The sequence below is a fragment of the Numida meleagris genome, chromosome 4 (assembly GCF_002078875.1).
Source record: "Numida meleagris isolate 19003 breed g44 Domestic line chromosome 4, NumMel1.0, whole genome shotgun sequence".
NCBI lineage: Eukaryota > Metazoa > Chordata > Aves > Galliformes > Numididae > Numida > Numida meleagris.
Window position 1 is genome coordinate 27,405,630 of NC_034412.1, and position 16,406 is coordinate 27,422,035.

The 16,406-nt window shown below is 34.2% G+C and overlaps 1 protein-coding gene across 1 annotated transcript in view; it reads right to left on the reverse strand.

Moving 5' to 3' along the window:
• Positions 1-16,406, reverse strand: part of FSTL5 (follistatin like 5) — a 302,163-nt gene that overhangs the window by 103,015 nt on the left and 182,742 nt on the right. The window contains exons 5-6 of the mRNA XM_021396567.1: positions 5,196-5,392; positions 255-375 (exon numbers count right to left, since the gene is read on the reverse strand). Of these exons, the coding sequence (XP_021252242.1) occupies positions 255-375; positions 5,196-5,392 (318 nt within the window). The remainder of the gene's footprint in view (positions 1-254; positions 376-5,195; positions 5,393-16,406) is intronic.

Consider the following 16,406-nt stretch of genomic DNA (forward strand, 5'->3'; position numbering starts at 1 on the left):
TAACGCATGTTGGCATTAAGGAAGATTATCTACAAATTGTCCATTACCAAAATCCCTCAGAAATATGGACACTAATGGATCTCTTATTGATTTCCATTGGAGTCATAAAATCATGACTGCTAAATTACACCCGTTGTTTAAGTACAGCACCTTGACATATCAAAATCTAAAAAATAAAAAATGCCATTTCAGAAAGACAAAGCAAGAGATGGGAAAGAAAACTGAAAGAAGAGTAGGCTAATCTTTGTACTTACGAAAAGCTCTATAGAATTCTTCCAGACCTAGGTGCTTGTCACTATTATAATCATCGTATTTCAGCAAATCGAACAGAGAGCAGTCAGACAGATCCTTGCCAAGCTCATCCCGTTTTATTACCTGACAAGAAAATTATAACCATGAAATTACATTGGGCTCTTAGAGTTCTCTGGTATAATTAATTATTTCTAATAATCATTTAATAGATCATTTTAAGGTTGCTACGCGGCAAAGAACTGAAACTGTGTGAAGTCAGGGATTTTCCAGTTACTTTGTAATTATTTATTGCAGTTTTAGTGTTTATATCTTTGAAACAGACTTACTGAGATTATTAAAAAAAATTCAGAATATGTAGAAATACATATGATCTGGTTAGACAGAAGCACTAGAAAGTAGCTGTGAATGATAAAGCTGATTTAACTTGTTCATATTTATGAATGGTGATTTAGAAATGTTTGAATATCCATGAGAAGATAATTTCACACGTATGCACGACTTTTTCCTCTCAGTAATTCCTAACCACAAAAAAAAAATTCAGACATTTTCAAAATTAACTAAAATAAACACCGATTGCCCTACTAATGTTATCAGCTTCTTAGAGGCTTTTGAAAAGCCTATTATCTTCCCAAGAACCTGTTAACAAAGTAGTTGACCTGAAAAGACCACTGTTTCATTATGGGCGCACATCCACTTCGTAAACAGTTCATAATTAACAGCTACTAGATTTTCACTCACATGAATTCCATGAGAAGCATTCTTTAATTTGTGCAACACTTATGTTTGAAGTCCTGGATATCATACAAGGTATTTAAGATGTTTGTTTGTGCAAATATTCAGAATTTTCATTTTACATAGTGCATGTATAACAACATTTTTGTATCTGAAAGAACCAATCACCTGATGGCTGCACAGTTTTGTATCAGACACAGAAAAGTGAAAGCAAATACAGTTCATTCATTTGTAAAATAATTATACCTCCTGTCCTCAGTCCCCCAAAATAACTGGGAAAAACTATTACATTTGCATTATGTGATAGCTTCTGAAAAATCAAGTGATACAAAGGCTTTTGTGTTTCAGTTGTACTGCAAAGGAATCAGCAGGAATAGAAAATAATGGATTCAGTTATTATTCATGTAAATACAAAATGTCTAAATGTATCAAAGAGAACAATAGGAGTATTACAGAGAAGAGAAAGGACAAATATGTTTTCCTCATATAAGTTATTTACTGTATGCTAACATAAACATATTTTTAAAAGACAATAACCTTATTAGCATATTAGAAATTACAAAAACCATTCACAAAGATAAGAAAAACTAACACAAAGCAACTTTTAGTTATTATTAATTAAAGAGGCATACTATGCTACCTGAACATTAGTGCTAGCTACTCCTCATACTTTAAAAGCCCGTTTATTAGGTTTATAGTAAACTGAACTAAGGAAAACTAAATTGAGTAGATCTTACAGGTGGTACATGAAGGACAAAAATGTAGCTTGGGAAAAATTAATAACAAGTCTTCTGTAGTTAAAGAAGTAAGACTAAAGTTTTCAACACACTGTTGTATCTTTAACTGTAAATGAAATCTCTGAGCTTTCAAGCCATGAAATGTACTTTGAATCACAGCTGCTTCATGGAAATGCTACACTTGGAGGGTGAGAAGCACTGCTGTTTTGCTTGTTTTTCATAAAAGCTGGTCTAAAATTGGTTAAAACACTCACTCCCATTAGCTTCAGGATTTAACAAACAAGGATTTAACATTACACATACCATGAGGAAACAAAACCAGAAGTCCACCAACACTTACAACTATGGTCCTGTATCTTAAGGTGTACATTAATACTATTGGATTCCATCCTTTGAGCTGAAATCTATTGTGATGTTTTTCATCTGATAATTGTTCAATTTTATTTTCAAAATAGCAATAACCATTAAAAATAATAATTGATAAATGTTTAGTCCAAATGATTGCAATATTTCCAAGAATGATACTGTGGATAGCTACCATTTATCTGGCATATTTGCCATAATTCTTATCTTCAGCAAGCTCAACATTAGATAATAGATATGAGATTCAGTGCTTGTTTAAACATAGCAATATAGTTCGGGCTTCTTTGGAAATTTCACTCAGTTTTAATCAATATGCAGAACTCCCCAAAACATCTGTGAGGACAAGTTTTAGCAAGTCAAGAAGTGATTTTGTATCATGATTAGTCTTAATTAACTGCTATTTGCTGCTGACGAGTTGTTCCAACCATTGCAGATCCACCCATTTATAGACTCCACACGCGATGGGATTACACTCCCTAATTCTCTGGAAGAAAAACTCATCTTTGCAGAGTTTCATTTGATTTTTCCCCTTCTATCACAAGAGACACAGGCCAGAGTAGGCATTAGGGTATGAGGATCTGGATTTTGAAAAATGAAATCGGAATTACATGCTTTAGTAGAAAACTGGAGTTAGATTAGATTGACTGTGATAAGAAATTATAACCTGCATAAGGCCATAGTAGAGGAAAACTGACTACTTATCAAGTTATTAGCAAACAGAAAACATCAGTGATGAGTGTTTTAAAATCAGGAGGATCAAACTGACTGTACTCAGGAGTCCCTAACTCACCATATTTGTCTTGTTGACAGAACCTTTTAACAGATACTCACTTATCAGTAAAATTCCTTAAGGTGGGATATATTATGACATAAAAATTCAGTTCAAGAAATAAACAGTGGAATCCACAACTGAAGACTGAATACATTTTGTATTGCTAAATGCTGCCACAACTTTTTAAAACACCAACTTCTAAGAAATACAGCCTGCCAGAAAAATCCATTTTTATTTTCTTTTACTTATTCTAGGGATTTAATTTGCAAAGGTACATTGCTAAACATATCTTCTTGAAAGTATTTTGTATTTCACACAGTGTGTCATTATGAGAAAACAAAAACAAACCAACCAACATATGCAGTATCAATAAGGTATGTATCGCTTAAATAAATAAATAAATATGTCAGTAATTGCAAAACTTGAAAAAAAAACAGGTGTCAATAAGGAATTAAATGGTATTTTGGAGGTCTTGTGACTCATCCTATTTCAATCATTTAAAATAAATACAAAGAACAAATTGGCAGCTAGCATATATGGGTGAGGTGAATAGTAATGCGGAGAAGGATAGCGCCACGTATGGAAGGAAATGGATCAGATGATTAGATGTTATCAAGAAAGGATCTGTGGTTTCACAGAGCCAAATATAAAGTAGTTAATCTAAAAACAAGAATCCAGACTGTACCTAAATGAGCATAAGCATACCCTGGAAAGCATTTTATCTGAAAAGAGGCAGGATTTGCTGTGGATAAGGCAGGCTCATAAATTCCAGGATCACCCTGAAGCCTAAGCAAGCAGTAGCAATATGGTCTTTGGAAATCTAGCAAGGTAATTGGAGGTAGAAAAGCAATTTTTACTTCTTTGTATTTACCTGTCAAAACAGAATGGGCTACAAGGTTAACTTAATCAAAAAGTTCTAACAGTACCAAATGTCATCAGCGTAGTGTTTGGACATTAGAATGTGAAATGATTAAGGCCCAGTAGTGAAAGCAGTCAGATTACAGAAGCATTCAGGTGAACAACAAGTTTATTTAAACTGTATGGAGCCTCACAATCCTATCATTTTCTTATCTTTATTGTAGACTACCTTGCCTGACATTTACACTGTGTAATGAAGCAAGATGTATTTTTGAACTTGAGTTTTATATGAGATTACAGAGCCATGAAAAAATCCCACTCAGATGCCAGAATTGTCCAAATGAAAGAAAGTAAGTAATAGTCTGCAACTTTAAAGTGTATTGCTATAATCCATGATGTTTTAAACATTTTCAGACTTGAAATGGCATTTTTTTAAAATAAAAAAGCAATTATATTACTTTTTCTGAAGTGTCAAATTTTTCCCCTGGCATCAATATGCTAAGGCAAAAACTCCATAATTTCAGATAAAAAAATATTTTAATACATTTGTAGTAGATGCCTTCATTTCAAGCCTCTGATTACTCTCAATTTTACATAAAGGAGTAAAGCTAGTTGGACACATAGAAGATAAAATGCAGTGAGAGAACCCACACTCACTGCAAAGCAAAATGATCCCTAGGAGGACAGATTGAGAGAGCTGGGGCTGCTCAACCTAGAGAAGAGAATGCTCAGGGGAGACTTGAGAGCAGCCTGTCAGAATCCTAAAGAGGGGCTTATAAGAAGGAAGGGGACAGATGCTCTAGCAGCATCTGCTTTGATAAGACAAGGGGAAGAGGTTTCAAACTAAAAATGTTCTCACATTTTTTTTAGTGTCTGTCTAGTATTTGGTGTTATCAAATTTGATGGGTTTTGACAGTTTCTCAGAAGTTGAATTCTATACTGTCCAGTCAATCAAGATACATTTGCCATGACAACATTTGTCATAGAGTTAGCCTTCTTAGGTAGATTATAGCTAGTCCTGTCATGCCTACGGGTGCAACCATTATTGGTATAAATCTGCAATTAGTTAATAAAGCTCGCTGTTTAGAAACACAGTAGAAACTCAATTAGTATAACTGAATTGCTTTAAAATACTGTTTTGGTTTTTGTTTGTTGTTTTTTTTTTTTTAACTCTTAAAATACATTTGGACTTCAAGATTACATGCAGCAGGCAAGAGAATATTTAATAGACAAAGCAAACTATAATATACTCTGCTCCTCCTCATGTATATTTAAAGTAACTGTATTCAAGTTTCTCAATAATTATCACAATTTCTGATTAATTAACATTTTTCCAAATATTTGAATGAAGTTTTCCACCTCAGAGATACACATATACTTTCTAAAGTGAAAGCATCCTGAGACATGGTATTCCCTGTATCAAGACTGGACAATAGCAAGTGAATATCTACTGTGCTAATGGAAACAAATCTAAATCTTACCTGAGACAATTCATTTGTGTCCACAAGTCCATTGCTGTCAGAATCAAAATAGTGAAACATTTGATCTACAAGAAGTTTCCTTAAAGCCACTTTCTCACCAACATTTCTATCTTCTGATTGTGCAGCGTATCTCTGATTTTGAAGATCCAATAACATATTTTTCACTTTGCTGTATTCAGTAGGTTTGCATTTATCTCCTGAAAAGGAAACACACAACACAAGCTCATTTTGAATTTGATTTGTTAGGAACAGGGAGAAGTAAATTAAAAAATAAGGATAAAAGAGGAGAGTATTAACTCCCTGTAACAACATCAAGAGGGTTGCTTTATGAGGCAAGGAATTTGTTCTGCTGTATCTTTATCCGTAGCATTTCCTTATCTGGTTTTCAGATAAAGGCCAAAAATAATTACTGTTCTAGATATTTTGAGTAGATAAAATCTTCTGTGTATCAAAGCTAAGGAAAGTCTGAACAGTTTTAAGCCTGTACTTCTCTCATTCAAGTCACTCTGAGAAGGGGTACCTGAAGATCTCATGAAATGCGACCTTTGGGAAAGCAGTTTGTGTAAACGTCCATAACATCACAGAGCAATATATGCAGTAAAAACTGAAAATATGTTAGAAAATCATATATTCCAAAGAATATATTTCACAATAACATTTGACTTCAGAAAGTAGAAATTGCACTTGAGTGTTCATAAAGCAGCTTTAGCTTTTCATGTTCTGGACAGATGAAACTTATGAACAAGAAAATCTGGATTCACAAGGGGAAAACAAATGATATCTAGGATAAGATCTAAGATCTAGTTTCATCTTTTCATTATCAAGTCTTTCTATGAAATGAAAATTGCTACAACAAATGTCCTGCGTACCATGATTACAGTCAATGATTACAGCTGCTATTTATTTTGAAATACCATGTAATTTACTTCTGGTATTCTATTATACCAGATGCTTTATATTTTAAATTGAATAGATAAACTATTTAGGTTTTTTTTCATTTGAGATAACCTTCATAAAAATCAGGTATGTAAACGTGCATAGTTACCATGTACTCATCGCAGAAAAATATGGACAGTTGGGTACTATTTGTTAACTCCAATGTGACAGAAATATGCCATGCTGATTAGCAAATAAAGCTGTGTTCTAATAATTCTTTTTATAAAATACAAATATAAAGGACAAACAAACATTTATCTCACAGAAATTGCCTAAACAATTGTTTTTTATTTTTATGCAATTGGAGATTACCACTTCAATGCATTTAACATCATTGTATCACTATGTACCTTCATCACCATTTCATATGGTAGAGAGAAAAAGTTCCTACATGCTTCTCACAACCTTACAGTGAAACTCAGATATGAAAAGGGGAGGCCTCTTGAGATGGAAGTTAAATGGTGCAGGTATAAAAAAATATTTGTAAGAATTCAAAACATTCTAGGATACCTTCTATTTCTAAAAGCTATGTAATAGGGAGTAACTATTTGACAAACTCAAATGTTATAACAGAGGGGAAGCAAAATTAAACTTTTAAGCAACAGCTACATATAGTATTCACATATTTGTCCTTTAATTGCCAGAGGCATGGAGATTGAGGACATACAATTTGTAAAACTGACTATGTGGATGCTTTTCAGGGATAATACAGGAATTCTCAGTAGGGAAACAGAAGAGTTCTGTAACCCTTCTGGAGCTGTAGTGAGGAAAGTTTGCCATCTGAATGGATCCAAGCTCCAGGTGATGGGGAAGGAAGACAGCAGTTCAGCAGACTAATTCATTTGGGTGAACTCCAGAAAACTGGGCCAGGAAAGGAAGCAACACTTTGTCTCCCCTAGACAACTTTTTACCCATACTTTCGGGAAAAAATGAACATAAGTCCTACTTGTTAGATAACACACTGCTCAGACCTAGTTATTACATCTAGATTTTATCCCCAGTAATTTGTTTTTGATCAAACAGTTCTCAGTCTGTTATTCTAAAGCTTGCAAAGAAATTTTTTTTACTTTAGTGATATGGAACAAGTAAAGCAGTTTATTTTGTAATAAAATCAGTAAAATTCCAGATTTTTTTAGAGTATCTCCTTAAGTCATGAAAGGTCTGAGTTAGAAAAAGAAATGGAAAATTAATTATAAAAGAAGCAATGCTCACCCCCACCAACCCAACTAGAAGATAATGAGTGATCAAGAATTGAAAATAGGTTCTTGCATCTATGAAGACAATAATTATGCTAATACTCATTAGAATATTAAAGATTTAACTTTCTTACTCAAGACTTTGTGGTTATGGAAGAAGTTTTACAGGCTGGGTGGGGCTGTGAGCAACTTGGTCTAGAGGGAGATGCCCCTGCCTATAGCAGGGGGGCTGGAACTAGATAGTCTTAAGGGGCCCTTCCAGCTCAAACCATTCTATGATTTTCAACCAGCTGCAAACAAGGTGAATACAGTTCACAAAGCAACTTCATGACTCTGTTAACCTATCTTCAGTAGAGGATTATTTTCAATTCAACAACAGTGGCAAAGCCAATGTTCTTTATGGGGTTGCTTTGATCATGTCTATAAGATAACAGCTGTAATTTGCTCTTCAAGTGATCCTTTTCACTCTACAAATCAACCTGACTCAGAATTACAGTCCCAGCCCTGATAGTCCACTGGCTTCTGCTGTGCTTGTCATCTATGTTATAGATCAGTCTGATTCTTTCAGTGCTTCACTAACTTCTTTGAAAACCAGTCCTCATTATGAAAACACTGCTAGCACCTTTTAGAAGAAAATCACTTCTTGTTTTTTGTTGTTGTTGGTTTTTTTTAATGATTTAAAACCATCTTGTAAAACAGATATAATTGCAGTAGATGTTTCAGTTACAAGAACGAGGCTCTGTTGATGTATAGAACAGCACCTCTAGGCTGGAGTAGCAGCACAAGAAAGAACTAGGAGAGCTGCACTATTTGTGTTTAACTTAATCAGCATAACCCGCAAAATAGTTGTCTGAAAGGCACACAAAATGACAAGCAGGGATTAAGTATGACAACCTTGAGAGGAAAAGTAATTTATGCTTAATCTTAATGTAATGGAGAAAGAAACATGCTGTAAATTGTATCACACCCAGAACTACAAAAGCCAAAGATGGTTATAACAAAACCAGAAATGATGATTTGTCAGGATACAAAATGAACTTCACCATAACAGACTTTCAGATTGTCGACACATTTCCAGATTTATCTCAGTAATTATACCAATGCATTTAGACAAACAAAAAGTATCACAGTTTTAGTTTGGTTTTTGGTTTTGAAAGAAAATTCTTAATATATATTCTTAAAGCTCCTCCCCAGTAAATCAGACTGTGTCAGTCAACATTAATTATCAAAGTATCATTTCATTATCATTATTTATATAACTTATGAAATCTTGAATAACACAAAAACATTCAATGTTAAAGAGACTAAATTGCATATATCTACATGTAAAAGCAATCTATTCATTGAGCATAACTCCATAATTTAATTCAGTTCTCTGATACTTTTTTTTGCTTCTTCATTTCTGAACTGAGCTTACTGCACAAACAAATGATTGATTTCTGAAGTCCTGGAAAACAATAATGGTAATTTTTTATTTTTCTTGTTCTCTTTTGTTTGCTTGTTTCATTCACGGAAAAGACTGATCCCACTACACAGCAAAGTTGCAAAAAAAAAAAAACACCGCTGTGATTTATTTTACAAGTTTTTTGTCATTTCCTGTGGAATCTTAGAAGATGTACAGAAAACCAAAAGTCAAAAACACACTACAAAATCAGAATGCCATTCTCCTGTCCCATGCCTTGTAATTTCTGAAACAGTGCTAGTTCTATGATTTACTTAATTCAAATTCCAGAATAGGAGAAAAATTGAAATGTTTGGCTGTTAGTTTCTCTCCATTTGACACAGCAGTTTTGCAGCTGTATTCTAGTTACCTAGGAAACAGTAGGAAATTAGAAATTGAGTGCTACTGCCATCTTTGACAGTTTTGAACAATGATATTTGTCCATAATACAGGAAAAAAATTATATTTGACAACTTACTTAATTTGCCAGAGAATAAGGTATACATCAAAACTAATTAGCTATTTGTGAAAACTTAGCAATACAACACCATCACTATTCTTATTGTCTACAGAAGAATATTAAAGATTCAACTTGGGTAACAGTTAGTCACTCCTTAAAACCAAATTCAACTCTTAAGGTTCTGCATTTCATCGCTTTGAGGAAAATACTTGTGTAGAGAGAGAAGGAAGGAGAGATTATAATTTAATAAATTATCTGAAGTCAAACCATCTGACTTCTGTTCCCAGTTATTCATGGCTTTCACAGGTAAAGCAGGTACTTTAACCTCTCTTTGCCTTAGCATCTCCATCTACAAAGTAAGAATAACTCTTATTTCAAAGAGTTATCAAAACTTATTAATATTTATGTGGCATCTGTATCTGCACAAAAGAAGTTACCAGCTCCTGATACACAACTGGATTCTTATATATTTTATGATCTGGAGCCAAGGTGTATCTATATAGCACAGTTTCCTTAAAGACATTATTTAAATTCTGAAGGAAAAATATCAGCTCTTTCAGATGAAACTGCTAGTTTTTCCTGGAAAATACTACATACAAACAACTTTAAGTATTTCAGAACTGATACAAACATAAATCATGGTTTTTTTTTTAACTGAATAGACACACAGCAAGACTACTGTTCATCTTCTACATGCATTTTGAACGAAGTCTGAACAATCTGATTAGCCAAAATGCTTCACTGCAAAACTACAAATGGTATTCCATGGAACAAAAGTAATACATTAATTTTGGATTAAAATTAATCCAAAATAAGATATGACACCATATCTATGCACAAACTAATTGGATATATACATGTACAGACACTCCCACACACAGGTTGAGGAAATCACTACAGATATGGTCTGATCTCAATTCAGTTTCAAACATAACACGAGAAACAACAACTTGAAGGTCTTCATTTAAAGACTGGTGATCTATGGTTCAGAGTTTGAGAGGAGGGCATTATACTCCAAACAAGTAATTTTTACTACAATTTTCCTGGATAAACAGATTAAAAAAAAAAAAAGCCTTCAGTTTCACAAGTAAAATTTCACATGCAACATTAATAAGATAACCTTGCCCTTCCTAGGTTATTAAAGAAAATATGAGAGAAAAAAAAAAACCAGCATGCTTCAAAGGCAGACATTACTAAAAATGAAGACTGAGACAGGAGTTGAATGCAGCATGTTATTTTGCCCCTCTAGTAGAGTTAACCCAACCACTGAAGTTAGTCTTCCTCCCACAGGGCTTGGACAAATTTTGTTTTGCTGTATTTATAGTGATACTATGAAAACTATGAAACACCTAAGTCTACATTGGGAAGAAAAAAAATCAATTAAAACATATTCCAAATCCAGGAGGGATATAATGATAGTATGCTAGCTTAGCCACAAATCTATAGAGAGTTCTGCTTTTGTTTCTCTGACAGTTTATATCAGAGATTGTTTAAAAAATAAAGTCGAAGAAGACTAAATTATTTATATTAAATCACAGTCTTCCTTTTTGTAAAGATTTCTCAAAAATGAGGAATTGTTATGAAGGTGAGGTCCCAAGAGTGGGTTAAGAAAAACTAAAAAAGCATTGCAGCTAGAAGGGATGGTTTTATGTCTCCATTTCTATTTCCTCCCCTCAGTCACGTATTCTGACAACTTCCTTTTTTTCAGCTTTAGCACTTTCAGTGCAAAGATAATTTAGGAAGATTTTCAGTTAGACTTCTTCTATAGGAAAATTAATTGTATATATGGAACTACATATTTATTTTTATTCTAATGAGCATTTCAAACAGCATTATCCCAATTTAAGTAATTCAGAAAAACCTCGGAAACAGACAAAATTTATCCTAAAATGTTCTAGCATCTTTCTGACGTATTTACATTATGCTTATCCTTCCATTTTTCCTCTACGTAAAATTTCAATAACTATGGTTACAGTCTTTTTCAAGAACAGTGCAGTGGAGAGAGTGTTACAAGGAGCCAAGAGCATCCTGCCAACATGGTCACAAGTTCTTTCTCTTCAGTCTCAGTATCTTTTTAATTTATGTTATTTCATATGGTGCTTGGACTATTTTACTATTTCTCTATGTTTCACTATCAGAGCCTGCTTATTCTTTCTAGTAACAAGATTAAGTTTGAAAATGGAGAATTATTTCTCCAGCTTCTGTTGAAGGAGAGGTTATAGTTTGTTAAGCAAAGATCATCCATATATGCCACTGACATAGCTTAAAAAGCCAGGAACACTATACAATTTTGGAAACAAGTAAAATCAGGCCAAGGCAAAATCAGGCTAGTCCTGAGAAACCACACTATCAGGAAATTACAAAGAGTTTTTTTTAGAACCAGCAAAAAACCCTCACATTCTAAAGGCCTATTCATCTTTGAGGTACGATTACAGTATAAGGTAGAGCAACTCAGAGAAATCCGAGCTATGAGGGACCAAGGTCACAAAGTCTAAATGATGCAACTTGATTTTAGCTGGCCTATGAAGGAGACAAATAATAAGTTAATAAAATTAATAACAAGGTTAAACATGACAGTTTTTTTTATCTGTTCTCCAATTTCTCTTTTGTTTCTTCAGAAGCAAGGAAATACACTAGTTTGGCAATAAACAACAAAAAACAAGATTTATAAATTGAAACTCAAGCGAGGAACCAAGTAATTTGCCTTTGAATCTACACCAGAATGTTACCTCAGCATACCAGTCTGGCACCAGCATAAGTCTGCGATCAATCTAATAACTCATCAGCTTCATGTGTCACTTCCAGGTTGTTTTTCGACTGTACTGAAGTACAGGCTTAAAAATGTGCTTTTAGGTTTTAAAATTGATTTTAATCTCATCAGCTATTGGTTAGAAAGAATTTCAGAAAGGCTTTTATAGAAATCAGAAATCCTGCAGATAGCTGAGACAAATGCTCAGTCTATTTACTTTAATGTTACTATACTTTCAATTTCCTCATGTTTAATGAATCCACTGACAAAGACAGAAAAGTCATGATGGGCAAGAGAGCAGTGTACTATGAAGATCTATATCAGTATTTCCCTTGGCTATACATGAAGGATATTCAGTGTTGCCATGACGGCTGCTGGTATTTTATGACTCATATTATGACTTGTCTTGCAATAGTATTACAAGATTGATGAGGCAAATGTAAATTATTGTGACAAACATGCATTATTAATACCTGCTATAAAGGATTTACATTAAAGACTCAGTGTCCTTTTAATGATCCTTTAGCATCACACATGCTTGTATCTGAATTTTTGCTCATGCCAATCTTTGTGTAAATCAATGCAAGAGAAATTCTAAGTGTACATCAGCTCAGTTTAAGCTTCTTTGCAAGGCGCATGCTGCAACTGAAAAAGTCATGGGATATATACAAGTATATTTTGACAAGCTGTCCCTAAATAAAATTTGGATCATGGCATCCTTTCACAGAGAGTCACATAAAAAGCTACCTAGGGAGAGTAGATCATTAAATTTTACTCTAGCTTCACTACAAAGAAATAAACGTTTTAGACAATTTTCTCTGTACAACCACAAAAAGCTTGCTGATCTAGTATTGTCTCAGATGTGACCGTCTGTCCTGATGTACAGCCTTCCAACTTTATTCCTCATCTGTGGTTTAATGTAGAAAGGTGTTATTAAAAAAGGTTCAACTCTTCAGCATTTCACCAATTGCAATTAAATTCTTATCTTTGATTTTTTTTTTAGACTTGAAGCTTTCATTTTCTTTAAGCCTTCTCTTTAACATTTAACCTTCAGTAGAAAATGTTGTTATTCATATACTTATGTATATTAAAAGGACCTTTGTTTCTATTTGATCTTATATTAATTCTGTGTTTCTAGATACAATTCTACACACACTTTATAAAATACATCTAGTGATTAATAGTAAGTTACAACACCGGCTTCTGTCGAAGTGGGACGCATTTATTCAAGCTGTGTCAAAATTTAAAGAAGAAATTAAAGATATTTTGTCCATTACTATTAGGGAAGAAATGACATTTATTCAAAAACAATACACACTACTGCGTAGATAACTTTCTTTTGAAAGACACAGATTTAAATTTGCTGGGCAAGACTAGATTTATTTGTGAATCAGTTCATCAGATGCCTGTCCATCAGAGCAAGCAGGATTTCCTGTTTCTTCTCCAAATTAACTGCTACAATGCAAAGATGCACTCAAAACTATCTTGAGAATTAAACCCTTTTCCTCAACTCCTCTTTATTTCTATCTTTTCTAGCTGGGAAAGGATTTGGGGGCAAGAAGGGCATAATATCAATATGCTTCATTAAAAACACATCTTTTGGTAAGTTGCTTCTTTAAATCTCTAAAGAACCATCAGCATGTCAATTCAAAACTTCAGTTCAAGCAAAGCCCTGAACACTCAATTCTATGGAGCCCTTCCTTTGAATAACGATCTTCGTTAAGCCACAGCTAATACAGCAAGGGTGCACTGCTGGGTCAAAGTAAACAGAAACAGCCAGAAGCCCTGATACACATCTCAGAGAAAGTGATCTTCTAGTTACATTTGTAAATCAGCTAAAATGCGGTATAAGCCTTCAAGGCAGTTCTGATTGGTGAGAGGTTTCAGTACAAACCACTATTCCTCAGAAGTCCACTGATGGTCAAAAACTTGGACTGCAAGACATCTGGTGCTCAATATACGCCAGCAAGAATTACAAGTCCTTCAGAAGAAAATGCCAGTAATGCAAGGTGAGATATTACTGAAGGTGGGAACTGGTTATGAAGTACTTATACTACATATGTTAGTATGTAGTAACTTATTACCTGGGACAAACACAGTTCTTACATTTATTCCCAGGAGTTGTGGATGTGAAGGAGCTTCTTTCAGAAGGACCTTTCAGCTTCAAGAATAGCCTAAATCACGACAATAGAGATGTAAAGTGGTCACTCATGTCAAAGTTGTCTAGGCAGGCATTCAATACTTCAATTAACTTTTCAGCTTAATAGTTTGCAGAACACGTTTAATCATCTTCAAGAATGCCTTAAATTCATTTGTATATGCTACGTATCACCAAAAAGAGAAATGCCTTCAACTCTAATCTACCCCAGGTAATTGAGAAATTATATCATGAAGGAGAAGACGCTGTCTCAGTGACCTTAATTCCACTGTTAAGTAAATTAAATCTCTCGCCAGAGAGAAAAGAATTACAGTCTGTTTTCAGGGTCTGCACTCCTGATGATAAAGCTGATCCTTTCTGAGCCTGAGTGAGTGCCCAGTTGTCAGAGATTTCCCTGAACCATCTTGGCAAACTCAGTCTCAGATACTGAGCAGTTGCCAGAGGGCATATAGAAATTGAAGAAAAGTAACTGGACAAGAAAATGTATTTAAGATTTTGATGTGAGAAGATGGGCACTAAAGTGTGTTCGGAGAAGGGAAAGGTCATATTATCAAAGCACATTCCTCTAGGAGACCAGATAGTGACAATCATGGCATGGGTACTGACAATGCTGCAGTCAAAGGATTCTTACCCATTCATTAGCTCAGTTCAACCCTTTTGGTACACAAGTAGGAGCTTTTGGTCATAAGCCACAGTCCTTGGCCCATTTCAGGTTCTGAGAGCAGCCATTCTGACTACAAATGGATATTAATTTATATCCTGACTGTGCATGAGCACCTGACAGGTCTAAGGAACTCCTGAGAATAATTTAAATAAATCTTCAACAGTCAAGCTAGAAGTCCACATGTGCCAGGTGCACTATGAACAAGTAATTCTGGAGCTGTGAAGGTCACAGTCAAGTTAACAAATTTGTTCTTCCATTTTTTTCCTCTACGACAAAGACAAACTACATATGTGAAAAGAAAATTACAGCAGTGAGAACAACTATGAAGAACGTTAAAGAAAGATCTTACTCAGAAATTACATTACTTTCAATAAATATTTTCAATTAGTATGGGAAGATAATGAAAGATGTGAACTATTCTTAATATGTGTATACTACAATTCTTGCTGTGCAAAATATTATCACTGCTTTGCTAAAAAGCAGCTTGCGAAAAGTCAAATACAGGAGTCTATGCTCTTCTCTTGACATTAACCAACTTGCAAAAGAGTTTAAAAATTACTCAAATTCTTCTCAAAGAAAATATATATATTCAATTTAACATTCACAGTGGAAGTACATTTAAGCAGTTTGATTCTTCAATGACTGAAATTGTTCTGTATCATCATCCAACCTAACACCCTTTCCTAAAGTTAAGAGCGATAAAAGTCTTGATGTGCTTTCCCTGTGGACATAATGCTTCTATTAAACAGATGGGTGGATTTCCTCAATTTTTTTCATCAGAATTAATGGAAATTAAAAAAGGATTTACTGACTTATGGCAGATGGCTGAAGGATTTTGCGTAGGTGTGACTCATGTTAATTATAATAGGAGCACATTCAATGCCTTCCTGTAAACAAAAGTAAGTTCTGTAGTAAATTAGGATCACTCTGCTTAGTTAGATATTAAAAGGAAATAAATACTTTTTCAGACAACCATCTAAGACTTCAACTGCCCCTTGAACATCAAACATACTGCAAACCTACTTGGCATACTTGGAATGAAGAAAAACATAAAACACTCAGACTTGAATTGTATCTGTCTGTGTATGTACTTTAAAATTGCTTCCTGCAAGCCCAGCCTCTCTCATGCAATATTCTCCCACTTGTCTATTAATAGGCTCTATTGTTTTGAATTCCTCATGAGCAAAGCCAAGGTGATCAACCAAGAAGGAAACACAGGGACAGTAGAGATTTCTGTTTCAACATTACTCTATTCTGCTAAGAGTTTTTCCAGACAGAGGCTATGCAGAAGCAGTTTCATACTTTTGTTCATCTTTGTTGCCCATCAAAATCATCCATTAAGTACAGTTACAGAATTAAACTTCTGGAACTAAAGGCAAATGTAGATGGCTTAGTTAACACTACAAACTGCAGGGATGGACACCAAACAAAAGACATAAGAATGTAGCCTGATCAAAATGCAGTTGGCAGAGAACAACTGAACATTTTAATCAGTTTCTACTGATTTAATGAAGTTAAACAGCAGAACTACAAAAAAAAAAAAGGGGGAAGGCACACTTTGAATCACCTACAACAAAAATCTTGAACCAAAAGAAATCACTTTGCAA